The 26467-nt window shown below is 37.6% G+C and overlaps 1 protein-coding gene across 1 annotated transcript; it reads right to left on the reverse strand.

Moving 5' to 3' along the window:
- Positions 1-282: 282 nt before the first annotated feature.
- sstr1b (somatostatin receptor 1b) lies at positions 283-22510 on the reverse strand. The gene is made up of 2 exons (XM_037545415.1): positions 22310-22510; positions 283-4406 (listed from the first exon to the last, which is right to left on the reverse strand). Exon 2 carries the CDS (start codon positions 3720-3722, stop codon positions 2607-2609), a length of 1116 nt encoding a protein of 371 aa, XP_037401312.1. The 5' UTR covers positions 3723-4406; positions 22310-22510; the 3' UTR covers positions 283-2606.
- Between the last annotated feature and the right edge of the window lie 3957 nt (positions 22511-26467).

Below are 26467 nucleotides of genomic sequence, written 5' to 3' on the forward strand. Positions count from 1 at the left end.
TGTGGAACAATAGCCCCACCTTAGAGAACAAACTACAGATTTATAGCTTTATTTTTCTTTTTTGTTTTGCACATATCTTCTTGCATTAAAAAATAAATAAATATAAATATTTGCAGACAAAACTCAGCAACTGTCCAAGGCCTTCTATTATTAGTATTTTTTTTAATTAAGGAAACCTTTCCTTGAACAATACACTGCAGATGCAACAGAAAAGCTTTCTTTTACTATTGTTTTTTAAAGTGTTTTCAGCACAGACAATATGAAACACTTTGTCATTCTCAGTTTTATTGTATGAAACATATACATGCTTTCATGAGCCACTGAGCACAGCTTGATAATGTCAACTCTATATTCAAACAAGCCACTGAGAAAAACAACAAAAGTTGTATCTAAATCGTGAACCGCTCCTTGATCACTTCTCAGTCTGAAGTCTTCTGTTTTGTTGAATTACACTCCTTGACATTTAGACTTTCACATGTGTAAAACTACTTTGCCTTTCAGTCTTTCCATTGTCTTCATGGAAAGACTGAGCGCCAATCGTGACATGTGTGCTTGATTTGTGTTTTCCTAGGGGCTGCAATTTGTTCTTTTGTTTGTTGAGGATTTGCTTTATTGGAACCAGTGGAATACACGCTAAATTCCCCCACAGAACTCACAAAGGCTTTCAGCATCTTCCTTCTTCTTACAGACCTCAAGGTCTTTTGCTTTGTGAGATGTTTTTATTGGTGAAACATGAGATTCGAGCTGTGTTGTGGATCCAGTAAAATGTGTGAGTGTAAGACATTTTGTCTGATCGGTGATTAAAGGAATCACAGCTTTAAATGGAAACATCTGCTTGTGAGCATTAATGCTGAATGTATGCCATGGGTTTGTTTACATTCTGTTATGCCTAAACAGGATCATATGCAGTGATGATATTGCTGAATGTTGTCATGTGAAAATGACAGTGATGGTTCCCTTGCATGCTCTGAAACAGGACTCTATTAAAATAAGGGGCTAGAGGTTCCGTGGAACCATACCAAATAGAAAGCCCTTTAAAAATATGGTTCTTCAAGAGTTTCAAATTCTCCATCAGATTCTATGCACTGTCATTAACTAATGAGCAGGGCAGGAAATAGTGGCTCACTTTGGCAGAATAGGTTTAAATCAAGGTTTAGTAAGCATAGTTAATGTAACATAACCTGCTAATACAGCTTAGGTGCTCATTTTAATGCATTTAAGAAAATGTATTGTGGATAATTACATGATAAGGGGACATAAATCATGTCTATTTAAGGCAAAGACTAGTTTTGGTGGCTATACTCAAAGGAGTTTACACTTGTGTGCTATAGTATTTTCACATTATTTCATTTGGTTATACCCATGTAGTTTATGACTTCTGTATGTATTTTAAATATTTTTATTGTTATGAGCTTTCAGCTATGTGACTATGTCTGTATATTACCGCCCACTTAATTAAGTACATGTCCTTATATCTACAATTTTTGTACATTTTATCAGCTCCACTTAACATATGGATGCATTTTGTAGTGCTACACTTACAGACTATAGTCCATCTGTTTCTCTGTATACTTTGTTAGCCCCCTTTTACCCTGTTCTTCAATGGTCAGGACCCTAAAAGCACCCCCTCAGAACAGGTGCTATTTGAGTGGTGGATCGTTCTCAGCTCTGCAGTGATGCTAACATAGTGGTATGTTAGTGTGATGCACTGGCACAAGTGGAGCAGATATAGCAGTGTCACTGGAGCTTTAAAACGTGTCACATGTGGTTTCTTAAAGAACCTTTTAAAATGGTTCTGTGCAGCACCAAAGAAATGTGGTAATATTGTAAGTTACAGAGTTGTTCTTAGTGCTATGAAGAACTTTTTTTGCTAAGAGTGTTGAAGAACCATTAACAGAAATTCTCAATGGATGGAACCACTGAAAGACATTTAAAAACCTTTATTTATAAGAGTGTATCTTTGAACAGCATGTCACTGACATCAGCTCCTTAGCTTTGATTTGGTTGGATACTTGAAGCAAAAAACTTCAAGTATCCAAACTATATCTGCTAAGATATAGGTAAATAATAAAGGCCTACTGTTAAATAGTGTCTCAGTTACACATAAGCTAACATGGTGGGATTTGTTTACTCCAATAAATTCCAAATATTTGACACTTAGATAGATTCACAAACTCATAACCTGAACATCCTTTAATATAACATTAAGCAACCTATAACACATTCATGTTAATGAGCTCAAATTTGGACAAGTGACAAGGAGAAAGCATTACTTAAGCAAGAACAGTGATGTGGATATGGCTGATTGTGTCTTACTGATAGTGAAAACATGCTAAAGCACTGACACTTATGGACTCAATTAACTTTAAACTTTCAACACATATGGCCATTAACTGCTTTGTTAGAATGACTATACAAAAATATGGATTACAACCAGTTAGATGACATACGATGAATGACTTGCTAACCATCAACATGCTTTTTTTTCATATCATTCTGGCTTCAAATTGAAAGTACTGTTTATGAATTCTCTTGTCTTCCCATTCACAATTAAAAACCTCATTTTTCTGGATTGAGCCAGAGAAAAGAATAAAATGTGTGTGATTTCACAAGGTGGTGGTACGCGAGGTACATGTTCCATTGCGAAACACCGTATCAGAGGCTAAGCATTCCTTAGGAAAGTCCTGTGGCCCACATGTCGTCTGCCGTCTTAGGGCCACAGCATAGTAGTCCACCTGCTCTGCATCTAGCCCATTCTCCAACCAGCGGAAGCACACAATTCGCTGGAAGGACCGCCGAAAGTTGTCAGACACAAATCCATATAGAATAGGATTAGCTCCGCTGTTAGCATAGCTTAGAATGACAAACAGCTGAGTCACCATGGGGTCAGGTGGCTGGCGGAATACGCTAATCAGCTGCACGATGTAGAAGGGCATCCAGCAAAGGACAAAAACTGCAACCACAAGCAACACCATGCGGGTGATCTTCTTCTCAGAGCGCCGGCGCTGCATCCAGCCTGCCTTTAGCCCTACCGCTCGCATTCGCACCACGATCAGGCAGTAGCAAAGGCAGATAGCTGCCACAGGCAGCAAGAAACCCAGCAAGAACGTGTAGACCACAAACGCCTCTGACCATGAGGCCTCAGGCCACAGGAAGTTGCAGTCTACCCCTCCATCCTCTGCTGGGACTGTGTCAGCAAAGATAATAATGGGCAAAATGACAAGAAGTGATAGTCCCCACACACAAACGTTGACCACTTTAGCAACAGTAGGCCGACGGTAGCGCGCAGCCTTGATTGGATGCACTACCGCAATATACCGGTCCACACTCAGCACCGTCAAGCAAAAGATGCTGGTGAACATGTTGATGCCATCCACGCTGAGGACCAGCCGACACATCAGTGATCCAAATGGCCAGTGGCGCACTGCAGCTGATGTAGCCAAGAATGGAACGCTCAGCATGAACAGTTCGTCAGCAATAGCAAGGTTCAAAATGTAAATGTTGGTGGCTGTTTTCATCTTGGCATACTTAAGTATGACGTATATGACCATGGCATTGCCTATGATGCCCACGCAGCAGACTAGGGCATAGATGGAGGGGATAATGATCTTGCTAGCATCCGACTCTGGCTCAAAATCTTCATAATCAGCAGTGGAGTTGAAGGGAATGCCTGTTGAGAAGAGAATGTCTTCAGTGCCATTATATCCTGATAGTTCTGCCATTTTGTGCTTTTTTATTTGCCCAAGCCTTGTTTGATATGCATTCCTATTAAAAAGCACAAATATTTTGTCTAAAAGCTGACACAGCTCTTCAGGAGGAGAAGGTATAATGTGATGATTGTTTATTTTATCCCTTTATGCACCAGATGTGTCCTTAGGTGGGCAAAGTAAAAGCAACAGCTGAGTCCTTGGGGTTTGCTCCACAGCCCACTTGGAAGGGTCTCAAGAACTCATCCAAAAATCAGCTCTGGATCTTTTTGGCAGTGCTTACAGCAAATAGGAATTGCCTGACTAAATGGTCTCATCTGCGGAATTTCCAGCACAGACATTCCTCGTTCATTTGTAAATAAACCTATGCTCCTATAAGAGAGTGCTACAGGTGTTTGAGGGCTAGGTTCTCTCAGAGGCTCTGAAACACTCAGACTTGGCCAAGACAGTGCATTCCAGCTGTTAATCAGGAAACTAGGCTTGTGAATCAAAGCATTATGAGGTTACCCTCTGCACTTGACAGAGAGTGCTTGCCTTTAGAGAAGCTCCTCCAAGAGACATGTGGTCATTACTGGATTCCGGTGTATCCGATCACTTAATAATGGGCTCTTCCGGAGTAATGGCAATTTTGTCATGGCATCCATGGATAGGGGAATTCAATGATTGACTTCCTATATTGTGATAGTCCATTTGCTGTACCTGTAGGGCCCAAAAGGAAACAGACACATTTAATGTCCCTGTAAACACATACATTTTATACAGTACTGTGTAAAAGTCAGACACCAAACTTTTGTTTATTTAACTTATTATTAAAATGGCCATTACACACACATTTTCCAGTGTCAGAAAAAAGCATGAAACATATAATTTACAGAAAACCTCCCACACCAAGTGTAATATCAAATATATTTTGAGGACAAATATTATTGAGGAGATATAAGATAATCCACTTGCATACTGATACATTGATATGTTGATAAATTGATAAAAAATAAAAAATATTAAAAGAGAGCCGATTATTAAATGGGGGCTCCTAACAACTGGGCAAGACCTATTAGACCACCAAAACTGAGCTGGTAGACCATCAAACTTGTGACCATCAGATAAACAGTTCTTTAACTTTCAGCTTTGAGAGACAGAAGAAAATGAAGCTCCACTCTTTAAATCTAAAAAAAAATCTGCGAGACTGCTGAAACCAGTCAAAGCCTAGACCTCAACATTAAAAATCTATCAACTGAAAGTTTCACTGGAGCCAAAATGATTCCTCTCTTGCGTCACTCCAAAGAACCTTTTTAGAGCCTTTACTTTTAAACATCAAGGCCCTGAGGCAATAATGTTTATCTCCTGTACGCGCAAAAACCAGAACTGTCACAACACATACTGCATTCACAGCCACAGCAATGGGACCGTGTAACACTGCAACATGGTGTGCATGTGAGGATAAAAAAAAAGACATCATCAGAGTCGAAATCTGTCACACGTCTGTTTGTGTATCTGTCACACACTTTGCCCTTGTGTTCTCAGCCGTTCTCCTTCTTAATTTACAATACTTGACGACACAGCAACACCTTTGACACCAATTTCGAAGCTTTCATGGAGCAAACACACTGCCGAGGGAAGCAGACAGATGCTCGCTAAATAAGAATTTGATCTGAGAGCGGAGATGAGAAAAGACAACACTACCCCCCCCCCCCTTCCACCCCACCCCACAACTACAATGGGACGGACGGTGGTTCAGACCACAAAAATAGCAAATATGAGGTTATTAGAAACAACACAACACTAATTACATCCGTGGCTGGAATAGGAATAGGTTGTATTTGCATTAGCAGCGGTCTAGGGGAGAGGGTAATCACAGCTCATTTCTAAGCTGTGCTGCTGTGAGCAGAATCTTGAGAGGAGGATCAGACGTTGTCATTGTTCCATGTGTTCTTCATCGTCATATGTTCTTATTGTTTCTCGATGTGACAGAGAAGGCTGAAATAAGGTTCACATGGGGTGACAGTTTGATGTGATATTGGAGTTGGCCGGGTGGCTGGCACGAAACAGTTTAGCTCAGATTAGACAAGCTCAGTTTTGTTATTACTGATGATAATCTTGCTCCAAGTGTTCAACTCGTCTAAGTACCTGAGACCCCGATGACGAATTCATACCACAAAAGGTCCAGACCATGCTGAGATGTTTATTTTAAACTTACATCTAGTGAACAATTATGAAAAAAGTTCAGCGGTCAGCAAAAAGAAATGGCATAAAGCAATCTCAATCTAAATGTTGGAACGCCAATTCAGACTCAACGGAATGAACTACACACTGGTTTTTAGCTACAAATGTACCAACACATTTAGTGTGATTTATTAATGCTATTTAAAGACTAAATAATGACTAAACTTTTACTAATTTTCAATAAAGAACACAACTGATTGTGTTGGTATTTAGCATCATTATTCAAGTTCCAAGTTTACAATCATTGTATATCAATTTAGAATTTTGTTTGTAAGACATCGCTGTTAGAAATAAAGGTACTGTGAAGGTACATTTTTTGTTTATTAAGGTACAAACAAGATAAATGTACCTCAAAGGTTCATCAGTGATTTAAAGGTCCAATTGTGCACCTTAAATCCATTTTTCCAGGTGAAAAGTACATATTTGTACCTTTTCAGAACCTTATGTTTTAAAACAGGTCAATAAAATAAAAAGCCTGGAGACGAGAAAACTATAAAATGTGCCATTATTTTGGCACAGGCCACATTGCATATTTAGTTTTTTCTTCCCCCATGTATTAAATTCAGCAAATAAACTGTAATTATGCAGTAAAATGTATAGAAATGTGTTCTCTCTAGAGGATGTGCTTGCTTATTTTCTCTTTTCACAAAATCAATAAAAATGTCATTTGACCATGTGCACCCAAACTTTTGCACATGACTATATTTTTTCTTTCTGGATTTTTCTGACTCTTCGTACAGACAATACTGTTGGACGCAATAAATGGATCCTACAATGCATAATATTCTACAAAATTACATACAAAACACATAAAATACTATGAAAGTGAATAAAATGTAAATAATAAATGTGGTAAAGTACAATAAAGTCAACAGAATAAGACAACTTCCTCCAGTCATTCTTAAAGGTGTAACAACCACTGTAGACTACAACGAGAGGGACCATGTCTAGAGCAGAGAGAAAAACAAAGGGTGGCAGGACACAAGCAGAGAAAAGGCAGACAGGCAGAAAGAGGAACAGGCAGGGACAAAGCAGGGGCAAGACTGAGCGAGTGAGAGAAAGCAAGAGCTAATGGGAGGCAAAGAGTGAAAGGACAGGCCACAACTGCACCATCTCACACATGAAGCCAAAGTGAATTACAGCCCAGCAATGAGGCGATGATGAAAGCAAGAGCGGGGGAGTGAATAAAAGTGAGAATGGCTCCACAAGGAAAAGGGGAACTCCATCACTCTCCTCAGATATGAAACAAAGTCTCACAGATTTCATTCTCTCTCTGCACCGTTTCTAAGCAGACAATGATGTCTCTACTAGCAGTAGAACGCAGCACAGTGAGGGGGAAACTAGACGTGCAAGGAAAACGGATTCAGCTTTAAAAGGACAGACAAGGCAGTTTTCAGGTCAACATATTCCAGAAAGTCTGAAAAGAGAAACATCAAGCAGGTCTGAGAAAGTAACAGTATTTGTTCTCTGAACTGAAAAGGCTGTAATACCCCAGGGACATTTTTTATGACTCTATATGATCAAATCTTTTTTTTAGTTTTTTAATAGTGCAAAATAAATGGATCAGAAGTCATGAATAAACATGCTTATTGCTTGAGCTAAACCCTAGCTGTTGCTATCTTATTTCTACATTGTCTCCATGTGTCCATATTTATCAAACACAGTTCATTCAGGTCAATTGAAAGCAAGGGGTCATCAAGCTTATCTTATGGATGTTTATACATCCATAAATATTGCATATTACACTGCCACTTATTCATATACCCAGGCATACTGCACAACTATAAACAAACCTTATCGTTTACAGTGCATAATGTCACTCAGTTTATCCACTGGCCGTGACACTCACCACTACATTGTCACCTGCATAATATTTATATGATTTTACTTATTCTTGTACTGGACATTGTATCTTATTGTAACGCCATGGAGCGATGAGACAGATGCATATGCTGAGATAAGCGAGATTTATTAAGGGCAAATTCACAGTCAGGGTCAAAACAGTCCAGGGTCATAGAGCCAACATGGATGGAAAGGGGAACAGACATAACAAAAGAAACACAGGATAAACAAACAACGGAGGTCAGAATAAACAAACACTTCAAACACTTCAAACAGCACAAGAATACAAAATAAACACAAGCAAAGCATATCAAACAAAGACCAGTGAGAAACTCGGGAAAACACAGGGTTAAATACAGCAGGCATAACAATGGTTCACAAGACACAGGTGGAAAACAGGTGGAAAAGATCAGGGGCGGAGTCAAGGAACAAGGGGGCAGAACCGGGAGGAAACCAAACAAGAAGCACAGGGACATGTAAACAGACACACATGGAAGACTGAAAACACAAGCACATGGAGGAGCGGGAGGGGCCAATTGTGACACCTATGATTGTTTTAGTATATTTTGTTATATGTCTTTTAGTGTTTCAAGCTTTTAGTCCAAGCAATCCTGAACCACTTTTATTGGTCCATTCATCATTAAATTATTACAGAATATAAATTGCAGCTGGGGTTTTCAAACCATGTGCTGAAGTTAAAAGGACAAAAATGGAGATACATGGTTTTTTTCTAAAAGCAGTGACATATTTGCAGCAAACCAAACCTTTATGACATATTTGTTGTTGTTTATTGCCATAGCTTGTGTTGTCTGATCAGTCTTTTTCCATTGCTATTGTTTTATTCTGTTCTGGATTGTACTTTGTAAACTACCATTTTTCCCCAGACATTTTGCCAGCTAAGCAAGATGAGTTGAGTACACTACTGAATAAACACTACTAAAAATGTGTGACTCACTGGAGTAGCAGGAAAAAAGAGCCCAGGGACATGAAACACAATCTAAAGCAAAGATCACAAGCCCTCCTCTTGAAGACCTACTTTACTGCAGAGTTTAGTTCCATTCTGCGTCTAACATGCTGCTCTCACTTTTTAACACTAAAACATATGATCCAACCAATCAAGAAGTTCTGAAGAAGTTACTTAGCTGGAGCAGGTGTGGCAGATTGTGGTTGAAACCAGACTCTGCGGGCGGTAGATCTCCAGGACAAGTGTTGGTCACCATTGGTCTGAAGTATGTCAGAATAAGCGCAGTTGCCTTGAGGGGTTTATTTTGTCAAAACATTTTTTGTCAAAATGGTTTATTTTAATCTTAAACAAGTAAAATGGCAAAAAATAACCAGCATGGCCTTTGCAGTGGAATCAGGTGTGCTTCTCCTGCAGCCACACCAGCCCTCTGCGCATAAGATTGGTGACCCTTGATACAGATTAATCCCAGATCAGCATTCTTACTCTGAGACATGTCATAAATATGGGCCCTGGGATATCTTCAAAATCAAGTGGTGTTAGGATCATTTTACTCATGACATGAAGCGGTTACGTCACTGAGCTATAGATATCTTCTTCAGCCAGGTTAACTCCTTACATAGCCAGGCCCAAAGTTTTATTGTAGAGTTCTATAGATCTAATAATATCTATATTACTTATCTATATAATTTCTATGTAATCTAAGAATAGTTCCACCAGTTTGCATTGAAGTCCCTGTAGTTACTGAAAAAAAAAGTTTTAGGCCCAATCCCATGTCACTTCATGTCCCTACCACTTAGCCATCACCCTTCTGTTTTGCGAGTTCACGCCTAGGGGTAGGGTGTCACGATTTTTGTGAAGATGGAAGGGTAGGGTGATGTGTTTAATGTCATTTCATGATATTATGGTCTGTTTCATAACATCGCTAGTAGTATGCTTTCTCCTGTTGTACTATTTAAGGTGGAAGAGGAACTTTGAACAAGAAGCTAACAAATAGCTGGCTTCAGCTTCATATCACTGAAAAATTAGGGGTGGGCGATAATAACTGTCAAATACTAGCAGTGAGATTGCTGAACTTCACCAATTCTCTGCTATCACCTAAATATATTTATGTCCAGTATCTGCTGTATGTTGCTGTATTGAAATGTTTTCACAAACTAGCTCTTCATGTTTTTAGAAATGATGTTTCCAGTCCATGTCAATCCTAGTACTTTGTAGACAAGCTAGCAAGCTAACATAACATTTGAGCAGGAGCATTTCTAGATGTTGCCCATGGGATAGTTTTCCAGAAAGCACTGATGGACAACTTTGATGGACAACTGTGAAATATGTATATGTAAGCCAAAATCTGGCCTATGAGTGCTTGCTGTATATGATTCCTGAGCAGCCTTTTGAGCAGTATGCTCAACTTCCATTCAAAGTTAAGACATTATGAGTTATGTGTGTGCATACCAACAGCTATTGCATGAGATCCTGCAGCTCTGATACCTGTGGCTGTTAGTGGTTAATGTAATAATAATGCTAATAATTGACACATTTTCAAATATATTAACTCAAGACCATATTTATATTTGTTATTGTGGACAATATTATCTTAGAAAATAAACAACATGTCATGGAACCAGGCACTGGGGGTATTTAGACTTTGTACAGTTTGTGGTAATTCAAACTAATTTACTACATGTGCAAAAACTCTCATTGAATGAAACAGTGCATAACATTGTGTAAGTTGACTTCCAGTTCTATGAAAAAGTAATTTCAAGTGAGTGAAGCCAATTATTTAGCATAAACTAGGAAACAATGAGGAAGCATGAGGTGTTTCATGGTGAGCCATTTATTTCTGCCTCTGAAAACAGAAGAAATATAATGCTAGTCAAATTTGTTAGTACATGCATGACTCAGGACCAGGTTAGCGTTTCAGCAGGTATATGCGGATACTGAAAGAACACTATCTTGGTTGTGTAATCTCATTTCAGCTACCGAAGCTCCTCTGTAGTTTTGCTTTATATTCATTTTTTCATATTCGAGCTAAAGAGCAACAAATGACTTCACTATCTCAAACCTTGCAGAGGGTGCTGCATGACCCTGGCTTGCATTTGGCCATATGGATCTGATCAAATGGAAGGAGAAGCAGGACTCTGAGAGAGTCTTGATGGATGCAGGCACAGCACTGAGAGCCTCTTGTTAACAGAGCTTTTTCCTGAATTCGTCAAGCATAAATTGGGGGAGGCAAAAAAGAGAGGCGTTTCTGAGATTTAGTGTGCTTTGATAGTAATGGGCTCTGAGATTGCTAAAAAATTCCAAATCATTTGTGGAGACAAATCCTACACTTAGAGACTAAAGTTAATTCATACAGCTATAGAGCATTTTATAGAGGTAGAAAGAGAGAGAGAGAGAGAGAGAGAGAGAGAGAGAGAGAGAGAGAGAGAGTTCATTTTGAGTAATGAGACTAAGCAAATTCAATCAGTCAGTTTGTGTAGGTAATAAATGTGAAAGCACTTGCACCTTTTCTCCTCTTAATTTTTCTTGTGCTGTGCATTCTGCTGTCAGTGCTGGCTGCCTGGCTCGGGAGAGAAATGCTGGAGGGCTAAATATGTGTACGTGCATGCATGCAACAGTATCAATGAAGTAGCAGTACTGAAGCATCTGAATACACTGAAGTAAACATCTTGTAGCTGTCCTGTTGATATATTACTTACATTAAGTACATTTATTATTACCGTCACTTCCATTACACAAAACCTAACCTTACCCAAAACCCAACCCTAGCTCTGGCCCTAATCCTAACCCTAATCTTAAACTCAACCTAAAACCTAACCCTAACCCTCATAAGACCCTAACCCACAAATATAAAGAATGGGTGGAAAATGTGTTGAATAATAATAGCAGTACTGGAACAATCTCCAGAGACATTTCAGATATACTATTTACATTTAAGATGCTTTAACTTGCCATAATATTTTTTCCATTCTAGCACAAGCAGAGATGTAGCTTTGTAAATACATTGGTGCCTGCACGATGGCGTGAAATTGGACGTTTGCAGCCACTTTTTTTAGATCTCTAGGGCCATTTTGCTGTGAAGATGCTATCTCTATTATAATGAAGCCAAGCGTCCGTTGAGATCCTCCATCAGACACTGTGCTCTTGTGCTCTCTCTCTCTAAGTACAGGCATTACTGTAGCAGTGGAGCGTTTCGCATGGAGGGCAGAGTCATTTTGACCAATCAGCATGCACACTGAGTGACCATTATGGCAAAGTAGGAAACAAGCAGCCATTTCACTGCAGCAAACTTCCCTGAGTCTGCACATCTGAGCTCTTCCAGTACATTTTGTCGCAATCATTATCACAGGCATTAAAGACCTCTTGGTTTATGGCACTCTGTGGCCACTGCACTGGACAGCAAATCTAAATGTCAAGAGAGACAACTCTTTAGAGCTATAAGCAGCTTTACAACTAGATCAATGTAAAATGTTTATTGTAAAACAAATATCCCATCAGAGCTGAGCTGGCTGAGTCACATTTTAAGCCATAATGCCCTTGATATGTATTATAGATATGCATATTTTTCTATGGGGCTTCAACAACAACCTAACTTTACACTGGCAAAGATTTTGGCTGTATGGTAATTTCTATTCATTAGTTATAGTCTCTAGATTACATGTAAAATACAACAAAGCTGTGTGTTTCTAACTTTGACCTTTTCTCTTGCATTTTATATCTGCATACAAACATAAAACTGCATGCAATTTGAATGCTTACAGAATCAGAATTATACTGTAAAGACTGAGAAGTCCCTAAATATCTCTGACCATCATCTCATTGTACAGCGACTCTTTAGCCAATGAGTATCTGGCATTTTAAACAGGCTACAATAATTCCTTTGTACTCATCTGAAATTATTTATGCTACCTTCTGTTACATCAGCAGTAAAGAGGAGTAAGCCATTTCCACAGGTACGTCACTGACTCATTCCTGAACTTTCCACCAATTTGTACTTTGGCCTTTTTCTTCTTAGTGCTGATAAGTGTTATGCAGCTTGTGGTACAGACTTCATTATTATGTTTAAGGCTTTTGTACCTGCACATACTATTCTATTCCTCTCATCTTTGGTGATTATTCTGTGATTAAATTCCTTTAGGAGTCGCAGTTATGGTGATGATAACAAAAGCATGGTTTCATTTTATATCATCTCATTAATACCTCATTTCAAGACAAGAGGAGAAATTCTTCTGAAAGTGCAGATTCTAAACATTCAAATGCTACTGCCTTTGTGCTTATAAGCGAAGCAGATGAGATATTTTAGTGGGATTTGAATTTGGTGAAAAGTTGTATGTATGGTCCATCCTTTACGTCACATGTGTCAGACTCCAGTCCTCGTGGACCAAAACACTGCAGACTTCAGCATCGTGCCTCATTAAACACACCTGATTCAGCTCATCAGCTAATTAATAAGGCCTTCATGAACTGAATTCATAACGTTAGATGAGGGTTAATGCTTATTTCCATGGCACTTTGGCCTGGAAGGTCCCCAGTTTGACATGCCTGCTTTACATGTTGGTCATTTCAATACTGTCTGCACATAGATCAAACATAAACATAGTTCACTGCATTGTCATTGCATTACATATTTTATTACATTATTACAACATTGATAATAGTTCTGTAATTAATGTGTAACTACATTGAATAGCATTGCAAAACAAAAGTAATATTTTTCTCAGCTTTTATTATACTAGTGGTTCTATTCATTTTTACAAAACGCTGATTTTGTCATTGATGATCTTCTTTCAACATTCTAAAAGGGGTCATGTTTCATGTTGGTTTAATCCTACTGGCTCTTAGGCTGAAACCAAATGTTAAATCAAGCAATACCCATTTACACATGTATTATGCATTGCTTCTTGAGTGCAGCAAAAAGAAAATTTGGACATAATACGTTGAGGAAAGTCTTAATTAATAACTAATCCTCTCTCTTTACTATTACACAGTTTGTTGGATGGTTTGGAGTATGGATTGTGGATGAGCATCCGTGCATGCAGCAGAGAGACAGCGAGTGAACAGCTACTGTTATTAGGTTCTTTATTGGCTTAATGCCGTTTGACATATGAAAACACACTCTGGAAATTCAAGTTGTTGGGAGAAATAATATAAAAGAAGCCTTTGTGCATTCATATGCTCCTCATGTCCCAAGCTATACAGTGGCTTGGACTGGAGTCATATCATTATTCTATCGAGCTTTATGGCTGCATTTCACATGGCTGTCAAAAAAAACTGATCAAAGCACAGAACAAGCATCTCATGGTCTCATATCACTGGCTGCTGGCACAGAGGCTTTAAATCTTAACACACTGTCAAGTATAAGACAGGATTATGGACTAATGTCAACATATAACGGCCAGTGTGAAAATACTGTATTATATATTTCAATATGTGGATATTTTCCACACTGTGAATGAAATACACTGCAGTGTACAGCCCATGGAAAAGTCTGAATACTACCATGTTTTGTTGATTTTTAAGGAAATATAAGCGAACACATCTTCTACTGGGAATTTCATTATGGCATTTTTCTTCAAATGTTGGTGCACTGTTTCTATTTACTGGCTAAGTTGAACATATTAGAAATAAACATAATAAAATATGGATAAAATATATATTGCTGTTGTCTGAACAAAACCTAGTATCTCTGAAGTGGCAACTTTACAAGAGAAGCAAAAAATCAATTTTGCTTATAATGTAAGTCAATGGAACCAGACTTTTTTCCAAGTCATTTTGAATGAGTTCTTTTGGTCCATTCATCATGAAATGTGCATACTATGTAAAGGACAACACACACACATTATCTAAGCCGGTTCTACCTTAGGGTTGCGGGGGGATGCTGGAGCCTATCCCAGCTGTCATTGGGAGGAAAGCAAAAACAAAAAAGTCAAAAATGGAGATACAAGGTTTTGTTCAAACAACAGCAATTTAACAAACAGCAAAAACAGATGCCAAAGATGATCAGAAGCCTTGATGCTGGAAGCTCTTTAGTATCATCACTACTGAAGCAATTAAACCCACCTGAGTAATCTCAAAACCCTGTGTAGATCTAGAAGTCTTCACTTGTCTGCCTTCACACACATATGAACTTGAGTGAGATCTCATTCTTAAGCCATAAGGTTTAATATGATGTCGGCCCACCCTTTGCAGCTATAACATGTTCAACTCTTCTGGGAAATCCACAAGGTTTAGGAATGTGTTTATGGGAATTTTTGACCATTCATCCAGAAGCGCATTTGTGAGGTCAGACACTGATGTTGGACGAAAAGGCCTGGCTCACAGTCTCCACTCTAATTAATTCCAAAGGTGTTCTATCGGGTTGAGGTTAGGCCAGTCAAGTTCTTCCACACCAAACTCACTCATCTGTGTCTTTACTTTGTGCACTGGTGTGCAGTCATGTTGGAACAGGAAGGAGCCATCCCCAAACTGTTCCCACAAAGTTGGGAGCATGAAATTGTCCAATATCTCTTGGTCCGCTGAAGCATTAAGAGTTCCTTTCACTGGAACTAAGGGGCCGAGCCCAACTCCTGAAAAACAACCCCACACCATAATCCCCCCTCCACCAAACTCCACCATGAATTCCATGCTTCCATCTCTCTACACACTTTTCCTGAGCTAATCTGAAGGCTACATGAAGTTTGGAGGTCTATAACGATTATAGCTATTATAGTTGCTGACTTCTGTGCACTATGTGCTTCAGTGTTCGCTGACCCCACTCTGTCACTTTACATGGCCTACCACTTTGTGGCTGACTTGCTTTCATTCCCAATCACTTCCACTTTGTTATAATACTACTGAAAGTTGACTGTGGAATATTTAGTAGTGAGGAAATTTCACGACTGGACTGCACAGGTGGCGTCCTATCATGGTACCATGCTGGAATTCACCGAGCTCCTGAGAGCGACCCATTCTTTCTCTAATGTCTGTAGAAGCAGTCTGCAGGCCTAGGTACTTGGTTTTATATACACCTGAATACAATGATTTGGATGGGTGAGTGAATACTTTTGGAAATATAGTGTATGTCCCTATGGTGGCGGCATATCAACATAGTGCTGTAATTTCTACAGGATAAAACTAAAATGTATAAAAATACTGTTTATTAAAATCTCAGAATATGCACTTTAAGCAAAACTGTGTAGCACAGAGGCAAATTAAAAAAGTATATAAACATTTGTCCCAGGCAGTATGGAGGGACTGTATAGTATAGACTTAGTCTACAGTTTTGTATACTTGTACCTCTCAACGAGTCATGCCAGGTAGCATAGCATCATGGCTATAGTTAACCATGTGGGCAACAAGTCTGCAGCTGTTCTCTAGACAGCAGAGGGTCAGTTGTTTCACAGCTGTGTCACTTTGACTTTCATAACTGAGTGGACATATTAGGGGAAAAGACAATCCTTCAGAAATTACTGTGATTCAGACATCAGTGTCCTCACAGCTTGGTCATTACTGTGCTGAAATATGTCAAATGCTAAAATAGTACTGTGAATTAGATTTAAATGTGTACATCATTTCCACATTAATAAAACATATTGAATCCACATACTTATTTCCAAGAAGCATTTTAGGCATAACTGTAATGAAACCGTAATGAGTTTTATGACCTCTTAAAAGCTTTTGAACATTAAAGATTTTTAAAAAGAGATGAGGAAAGTGCTTTTCTTTAAATTACAAATCCATAATAATGATAATTGTTGCAAAAGCTTTGCATTACTATGCTGTAAATCCATGCAGTATGTGTACTCAGAAAACATTTCTCCAAATACATAATGAGAGATCATACTCCACCTTGTGGTAATAGCATGATGTTTTCAAATCAGCCTCACACCCCTGCTACTTCTGGAAGGGAGGGTGTACTTTAAATTGTTGACCACAGAGAGAAATATGTTGTTGCTACAAGCTGCTTCTATTGTCATATTATTGATGTAAGTACATTCAATATGACAGATCTTATTTCTGCAGGATATTTGAATATATATCTATAGCAACTAAGCAAATTATTTGAAACCATGAATGACTGAACTGGATTGAAATTGATTTCTCCTTGAATGTAGCATTAGAATAGATGCTAACAAACATGAATATAGTAAAAAGTAACAAGAATTTCTAGTTTTCAAAAAAAGTACTTTTTATCTTGTGAGCTAGTTACAAGAACATAGGTTTGGTTCTATACTTTTCCTCAATGTTCCCAGTCATCACATGTGTTTGTTAATGAACGAAGGAACCTAAATCTGTGTTTTATTTATAATTAGGTTAATCTGGCTCTTGCAGGAAAACAGTAAACATGTATTGAGTAAACCCTTTAATTAATGTTCCAATCTCCCACATATAACCCATATATTTCACCATATTTCTCTCCTCTCTAAATAAACTGAGTGATCCTGATTTTGGGTCATGCTAACACAAGTATCCTACTTACCAACCACAAAGCACAAATCTCTTGCCCCGCCCACACAAAACAATTTCAGAGTCAGAAAACTTAGCGAGCTAAAGCTAACCCAGCATAACTAAATTGTATATCTGCACATCATCCAGTAACCATCACATAAAAACTGGATAATGATTTTGGTTCTGTATGAGTGGCAGAGCAGGCTAGAAGAGTTACAGACAGAGAGCTGTCAATCAAGCTGCTTATTAGCCATGCGCACGCAGTTCTCAGATCTGTGTCTGAGCAGCCTTTTAAAGCTGTGTTTTCTCACATTTATATCCTGTATTTTTCTTTCAAGTTTTGCTAAGTGTCATATAAACACAATTACTGAGTAATTGTGTTCCCTGAGACTTTAAATTCTATCACCAGCACTCCTGGTTTAATTTAATGAAGTATTGTTTAGCCCAACCAGTTACCAGACAAATAATACTGCGGTTCCACAAGGACAGGTTTGGAAATGGTTAAATGAAAAACACTGACATACAAGAAACGATCATTTCTATATGCAGTTATTGTATAAATAGTTTTTTAAATAATTTAATTTAATTAATAATTTAAAACTTTCAGGGACAAACTTTTGTGCAGTGCTCTATATTTTTAGACCAATAGAAAATGCCATTACAATTTACATCAGATAAACATTTCAAGATGAATGGACTAGTAGAAATTCTCTAAGATTACTAAAGTTGCAATACATTAATAAGATTTTTCCTGTACTCTGTTGATCCAACTCTGGTGATATGCATATCTGAAGTTGTGGAATATGTAGTCAGCAGCTTGTCCTAAAGATTGTTGCCATCTTTTTATCAAAACTGGGCATTAATATAGTCTGACTACCCAACATCAGTTTATAGGACAATATCTTGTGTAAGGCCTAGCAAAATGACTTTGAGCTTCGTTCCTACTTCTGCCAGCAGTTCTAGCAGTGCAGAGATGGTTAATGGGGTTTTCTTCAGGACAGCATTTGAATTTACTCTTGATATAACATAAAGAAGGCAGCAAATTGAGTTCCCTGTAAAAAGGAACAAGTTGGTGACAGTCCTTCATTCTCACTCCCTCTCCTTTGCCTGCCTATCCTGATGAGGTGATATATTTGCCAATGTGGTCAACGTGGGATACTGCAAGTTATGTTGATATTACTTGCTACCATACTTTGTTCCTCATATTGTGTTTCTGAATTGATGCTCAGTGGCAGTGCCCAATATATATATATATATATATATATATATATATATATATATATATATATATATATATATATATATATCCCAGGATTTGTGCAAGGACATTAAAGAAACAAAACGACAAAACAATATAGAATTAATTTGGTAAGTACAATTTGAAAGATGTTTCCAATTTGTAAAAACATTCAGGTCTTCCAGTTGAAACAAATGCAAATCACATATGCCATTTTCTACTTAATGTCTTCAAATAATATTTACACTTCTTACAAGCCCAAGTACAGCAAGATGCCTTAATATGTACATAGTATTTTGTCACATATTAGACTTGCAGTATGTGGTATATAAGCCAAGATGAACATTTCACAAAACAGTAGCATTAAGATAACTGCAACTATGCATGTAAGATAGGAGGCTTTTAAAGCTGCCCAACAGTGTCTCTGTTTGGTGAATTAAAGCATCCTTGAAAATTCTGTGAGCTGTATCATCTCTGGTAAGCTTGTACATGTACCAGAAAAGTGTATAATATCTTCAGCACCACTATTGAAAACTGAAGGGAAAAAAAAACCTATAGAAAACTCATGAGGACAAATTCAATGGCCAGTTTGAGCTCTTATACAGGGAACATGAGAGGTGGGTGGGTGGGTGACATTCAACACTGAGGCTAGTTAAATAGAGACAGTCATTCACTGTTCAAGGTGAGCACTGAAATACTTTTACTACCCAGTTACCAGGCAGTTCAATAAAGCACAACTGCAGGTAGGTTATATTAGATGCAAACGCAACCTTCAGATGTTAAAGCTACATAAGATTTACTGTCTGTTCTTTTGTTTGATTCTGCAGTAGTAGCAACTGATGGTTACACAATGGAATTAAAATACAAAATTGTAAAATTGCAAAAATATATAAAAAAACAGGTGTGTATGTTGCTGTATACTGAACATTAAGTGTATAAACATGCAGACAATTATTACTGGATTATTCAAGAGGTCATGTAAACAGCATACTCTGGTTTCTAAGATTGGATTAAGGCTGTTATTAGATTTCTAGACATTAGATAAAGAAAGCAGGATTTTGGCCCAATAATTGGCTTTTTCAACACTTGTTAACACTTACTCTAATTTCTTTAATTTATCTCAGTGTACACAGGTGCAAAAACAGAACACCGCAATAGCAAGCAGCATTAAGCACCTGTATACATATAGCACCTGTGGGATGGTAATAAACACTGTTGTTTGTTGTTGTTATGCTAAAACCAACTATATGCTTGACAAAATGAAGCATTAATATTGTGGTGGCTTCTATATGCTCTGTTCAGAGCGAGAGGGACCCTGTAAAAAGTACTGTTTGTGTTGTTGTTGTGTTGTTGATGTTCGTTCAGGGAGTTGTGTACACATGTGTTCAATGTGTTATGGGGAGAGTCTGGGAAGTTGGTTTTTTGGTGTAAAGGGTGGGGGGTCACTTTAAGGAGGGAGCCTATAGCTTTTGGTGACCTCCCCCTGTAGTGATGCTGTATTTTTTGCTGTACTGACTTTTTTACATTTTCTAAATAAAATAAAATTTTTTTTAGCTGACATGATAAATCTGTGAATCTTATATCCATGTATAAATTAATTCAATGTCAAAAGCTGACAAAATCTGCAGCATGATGTTTGAGTTAAGACATGCCTTCTTCTGTGAGTTTATTGGCAGGTTGCAAGGCAGAATTATAATAAATGCCTGACTAATGTCGACCTAGAGTTTCTACATTATTTGATGCATGTAAACATGTCTAACAAATTACTGACAAACTCTGATCTTCTGAAATTATTATTATTATTATTATTAATAATAATAATAACAATAACAACAACAATAATAATAATAATAATAATAAATTGTATATAAACACACTCATTTTCTTGTAAAGATCACAATAATCTTTGGCCTTCAGATGCTTAAAATAACAAAATGATGAAAGAACTAAGAATATTTTGCATTCTTATCCTCCAACAAATGTTCTTAGTTACAATACTACAAGTCAGAAACCACAATTTATTTCTTTCATTTACTAGTGAAAACAATAACCGAGTAAAAAATTACATATTAGACAATTAACTTGCATCAAGAAGGGGAAGGTTAAATGAAAATAAATAAAAAACAGGAGTTTTTCAGAACTGGCTAAAATGATTAAAAACCATAGAGAAAACTAGACTTTTAATAAGTGTGCAAGACCTGGTAAACCACTGAAACAGTCACCATCAGATAAGCAGCACTTTGAATCATTGAGCGAGGGGAGAAAATCAAGCTCCACTCTTGCTCCAGATTTGAAAAAATCCAAAGATGTTTCTGTCCATCCTCAAGACAACTCAACACTACGAGTCTGAAACAATGTGTAGCTGTAAAAAGCTGCTACTGAGTAGAGAAAACAGACAGATAAAAAAAGAAAAAAGAACAGTATGTCTAAATTTTACAGAGCCCTGCTGGTGACAAACCTTATAGATAAAAATGATGGGTGGCCATGACTTAGTAAGGAGCGGAAATTAGATAATTAAGCCTTGAGCACAGCTTACGAAGGCATTCGTTTATTCCCATGCCTTAATGGTCATGCATTATTTTTATTTATACAGGGTGTCATCAGCAGGGCTCTGAAAAATTTGAAATTTGAAATGAAGATTAATTGGACTGTGAGATGCAGGAAAAGGAACCGACTTCTAAGTCTGAACTTTGGAGTTGTGGAAAAACATCTTCACAGATTATAAAGGCAGAAGCAGTACTATAGAATGTATGATTATATGCAGATGTGCAATTAAATGGAATTATACATGATATGCAATTGAAGAAGGGAGCAAATCCTGTTTTGTCACATTACTGCGATCATTTGGAGACATGCCCCGCTTTTTTGCACATTTTGTTACTGTGTCCTTTACTGTCCAGGTGAGTCACCTGTAAAATCTGGCCAAGGTCCAGCTGGCACTCTAATCTCCAATAACTATTACAGTCACTATCACAAATACAAATAATCCATCAGAAGTGGATGAGAAAGAATGTCAACATCATTCGAATCCTTAGCTGTACTAATGCCATTTATATGGAAATGAAGTTTCCATTAAGGCTGCGTGACGAGACAGCCTATCTGTTTGTTGTTTCAGTGCTTAACAGTGGAGATTATTTCAGAAGAAAAGTTTGCTGCCCAAACGTGATTACAGCCAACAACAAGAGTGCGATGCCTTTCACAGCCTGCAGTTATTAATGTGAGCTTCCCTATTTGGAGACTGTGGACAGCTATAAGATACAAAGTGTTCTTTCATTTCCTGCCTCTGTCTCTAGGCTGCTGATGATTGATTTGACAGCATTACTGGATTCATAAATGCGCCTCTGATAACTGTGGGCTGCAAGAAACAACAAAAAATAGAAATGCTGAAACTGACAAACAGCAAAATAATACTAAAGAAAATGAGTGCAAAATATTACTAAACTCATCTCTTCAGTTTTCTTTCTATTTTCTGACCCCTTCACTTTCTAACCCCCCGACATTTTTGATGAGTATCCACAAGCAGACACTTCACATAATGAACTAATGTTTTAGGTACACTTTCAGTCTTTGTCTTTAATAGATGGTGCAGAAATTTGTATTTTTGTTTTCTAAGAATGTCAATACTGTAAGAAATATCTTCCCATTCACCGTAAAATAGATGCTAGCAAACAGCTTAGCAGGTTTTACTCAAGTTTAAATAATTGTTGGATCAAAATAAAGCAAAACAAAATAACAAAAGCAATGTTCCCCATGAGTCTTACAGACACATCACACTGACCTCTGCATAGTGTGTGTTAACTGATCTTTTTTCTTTTTTAAATAAACCTCAGAAATGAAATGGCAGGTGAAACACAGGACATGAGAGGTGCATCTACAGAAGTTAAGCAGGGAGAGATGAAAGAGACGGTTTACCTGGTTTGATGCTGAAGAGAGCGGGTGTAGAGGACTCTGGCTGGAAGATGATGGATGATGGAATGATTGCAGTGTGAGTGTGATGTGCTGTGCTTTCTCTTCCTCTCTCTCTATCTCTATCTCTCTCAGGCTGAGGATGCTGTAGAGTCAGACGGAGCTGAGGCATCCTCTCCTCTCCTCCTCTAGCATGCTTCCTCTCATCCACTCAGTCCCAGTCTGCTGCACCTCTCTCTCTCTCTTTCTCTCTCTCTCTCTCTCTCTCTCTCTCTCTCTCTCTCTCTCTCACTCTCCTGCACCCATTCTCTCTCTCCATTGCTTGCATGGGTTCCTCTTACTGTGCGGTCTCATTTTCTCCCCCTGCTTGCACATCTCTCTCTCTCTCTCTTTCTCTCTATCTACCTATCTGTCACACACATACATACAGAAATATACACTTTTCTCCCAGATGCAAGAACATCCTTGGTGCCTAAAGATAATAGTAGCTTTCCAGGACAAAATCACAAATATCTTTATTTCTAATGTAAGTTAATGTAAAAACATTTTATTCCAAGCAATTTTGGTGCATTTCAATTGGTCCATTTATCATAAAATGTCCACACAAGCATCAATAGCTACAAAAAATGTGCAAAAATGTTGACTTTTATTTATTTATTTATTTATTTATTTTTGAACAGTGACATATGACCATGACATGCACACTCACACATACACACACACACACACACACACACACACACACACACACACACACACACACACACACACACACACACACACACACGCACACATATACACACACATTCAGTGTGTCCAAAAGTTACCCAAACTGAAAATCAGTTTTTCTTTATTGAATTAAAATTGAAAATAAACAACAAAATATTGTGCATTTTAGAAGAAATCAATACAAATAAACGTTCATGTGTACATTTAGGTACAAACATAAATGGTTGAGGCGTATTTGTGCAGAAAACGTGGTACTAAAATTTATAATTGGACATTGTAAAGATTTTCTGCGCAAAATTCATGGAAACGGTTTGGGTGACTTTAGACGTCCAGTGTTTTTAGCAACATTAGACTCTTAGCTTCATTTCTAACCTATGGAAACAAAAGTTTGTCAAATTTTCACACAAAAAATCTGATCTCTTCTACCAAATCACATGTTCAGATGATTCTTAGGTAGATTTGATCTACTCATCATTTTTTTTACATTTTTTTACATACACCTGTGAAGAAAATGCCAGCTCGAGTGCACACTCTCATTAAAGCAAAAAAGGGGATGTACCAAATTCTGAAAGTCATGTCAGTATTTCAAATATTCTATTACACTAAATTAGAATTGAATTCATCATAACAAAAAACAGAAGCATTTTGAACCTCACTGTACATACATGTAAAGGTTTTAATGCACATACTTAATTTAAGCGATAACCTTTTAGCTCATCTTTCTCACTACACAGGCATGCACACACGCAAAGACACACATACAGATCAGACCAGTGGGTATTTTGCTCACTGAAGCTTCTTAATTAATTGCATGATCGATCACTCAGCAGCAGGTGAAAACCTACTGTGCTAAAGCATACTGACAAACTGCATGACATCTAGTTTTTCCAAAACAAATAACATCTTCTCACAGAGTTTTTCATGCCATTTGTTCTGTATCTGAAAGGTGTGCACTACAGCAAAAGGGTACATTGTCTGTGTGAAGTCAAGAGAAGCTTTTCTGCAACTTTTAATGCACACATGAACAAACCAACCACCCAATCTAACTAAGATAGATAGTAAGCTAACTAAGATAACAAGTGCCCTAAGGTAAGCTAAGAGAAGTAAGCTAACTATAGTAAAAAATATTTTTTTTAACATTATGACATTAAATAAAAATGAACCAAAAATCACAGACAGAGCCATATTTAATTTTTTTTATTAAAAAAAAATCATTAGGCCTTCACTGAAGGCCTAGAAGGCCCTGAGGAATCTCCTCTGGAAGAACTACACATAAAAACAAAGAACAATTTAGAAACCTTTATTTTTAGAGTGTAGGCTTCATGCCTTGTGTCAGTGACTTATCAGGCTCCACACACAGAGACACACTAGCAGGCTTCACTTGCCACATCAAAGCCTGGCCATAGCTGTGAAGACCTGTTTCTACTTGCTTCATGGTTGTGCCATTCTTTCCCAGCTTTTAGATAAGAACAGCCAGGCTGAATAAGAATTCACAAGCCAAATGAACTCGTGAGGTCAGTGTGCTCTGAGTTTTTCACTGCTTTACTTCACTTTGCTCTGTCCCTCACTTGTAATTCCCATTAACGGCTTTTTCAAGTAACATCTTTTGAAAGGCACAAATTTATATTATAAGTGATACTTTAATCTATCTATCTATCTATCTATCTATCTATCTATCTATCTATCTATCTATCTATCTATCTATCTATCTATCTATCTATCTAATGATTATTAAACTTATCAAATAATACATAAAATGTGTCTTCCCCACTCTTCTGACTTCTGACCACTGGTCTGTCCCTCATTCACACTCTTATTTTGTTCCATTCATTAGCTCTATGGGCTATTTGAATCACTTGGAAAGACTCATTGTTTTGCATTATTACCAGTTTTGGTCATTGCTGAGCCTTCAGTTTATATTCTTGTTATTGTTTTGTCTGGTTATTGATCTATTATCTATTGATCTATTGATTTAAGCCTTGGTTTTACCTCTGTTATGAATTTGCTTATATGGTGCTTATATGGATCATCCTACTGAGCTGGAAATGACATGTAACTTGGCACAAAGTGCCAAAGGCGCGCGCACACACACACGCACACACACACACACACACACACACACACACACACACACACACACACACACACACACACACACACACACACACACACAAACACACACACACACACTAAGCCGCTTCTTAGAAAACATGTCTATCCCAGCGGTCATTGGGCGGTAGGCAGTACCAGACACTTGCGGAAAAAATAATATGAGGCTTTACCAGAAGAAATTTGACCTAAAACTCTAATCAGAAAACAGAGTCCAAGCCAGAGATAACCTAAGGGACATCCAGAAAATGGTGAAGTCAACAACACAGGTCAAAACTGAAGGACAAAAACACAACAACCACATCACAGGCACAGGGAAAAATGAAGTTGAAGAGTGCAGAGTGCGGTGAGAACAAGTAGTCTGAGAAATAACAAACAGTGTGGCTGATTAATATTCAGATGAGGCTGATCTCTGAAACGGTTCGTGGTTGGTGGATGGGGTCACATGATCCCCAGGTATATTCTGGGATTTGGAGTCTATACGATCAGTCTGTAGTACTACAGCGTGGCATGACATTGGACTTTTAACTGACTTGGACTTTAAACTAAAATGCTTGTGAACCCATACCTTAATAATGTTCTTGAATTAAAATAAATGATCAAACATTCTATTTTGTCACTAATAAAACAATCAGGACACTACCACTGCTTGAATTTTAGTTCATCATAACATCATTTTTGATCACAACTCAAAAAAGCCAGCCTGTATATGAGTAGCCAGCACAGCTAATTTCATAAAATAAAAAAATTTACTTAATTACAGAAAAGATGTGTTTCAATGGTGACAATTCATAATGTTACACACAGATTTTCAGAATTTGGAAGACATTTAATTTAATACAACTTGTATTTAATAATAACTTGTATTTAATGTAATACAAGTCTTTACTTAAATATTAAATCTACATCTAAATCCTTTAAAGCGACTTTAAAAGAAATCAAAAAGATCTTTAAAACAATATAAGTATCATTTTCACAAGCTGAAATTTAGGGGTTAGAGTTTGTGACAGCCACCTCTCAAAGCAGTATCCTATTAATCATTATTCATGCCTTTGTTTAAAATAGAGCATCACTTAATGCTTGTATATGTCTAGTTTAAGTCAAATCCTTTTTTTCCACTGTGGGACCACAGTTTTATTTAATTTGGTAGAATGGTCCATATTGGAATTTTTGTTTGATCTAGGACTGTTTTCTACTGCTACACTGGTTTTAGTTGGATTGCTGAGCATTACTGAATGTTGTAAAGATCTATTTGCAATGAACTTTTAATGCATTTGTCTTCATTTGTCTCCCAGTTTAACTACTGCAATCTTTCTCAATCCTATC

This window comes from Pygocentrus nattereri, chromosome 2 (assembly GCF_015220715.1).
Source record: "Pygocentrus nattereri isolate fPygNat1 chromosome 2, fPygNat1.pri, whole genome shotgun sequence".
Classification (NCBI taxonomy): domain Eukaryota; kingdom Metazoa; phylum Chordata; class Actinopteri; order Characiformes; family Serrasalmidae; genus Pygocentrus; species Pygocentrus nattereri.

Bases quoted from the DNA above. Each gene is read 5' to 3' on its own strand.
- sstr1b (XM_037545415.1), bottom strand. From the start codon at position 3,722: ATGGCAGAACTATCAGGATATAATGGCACTGAAGACATTCTCTTCTCA.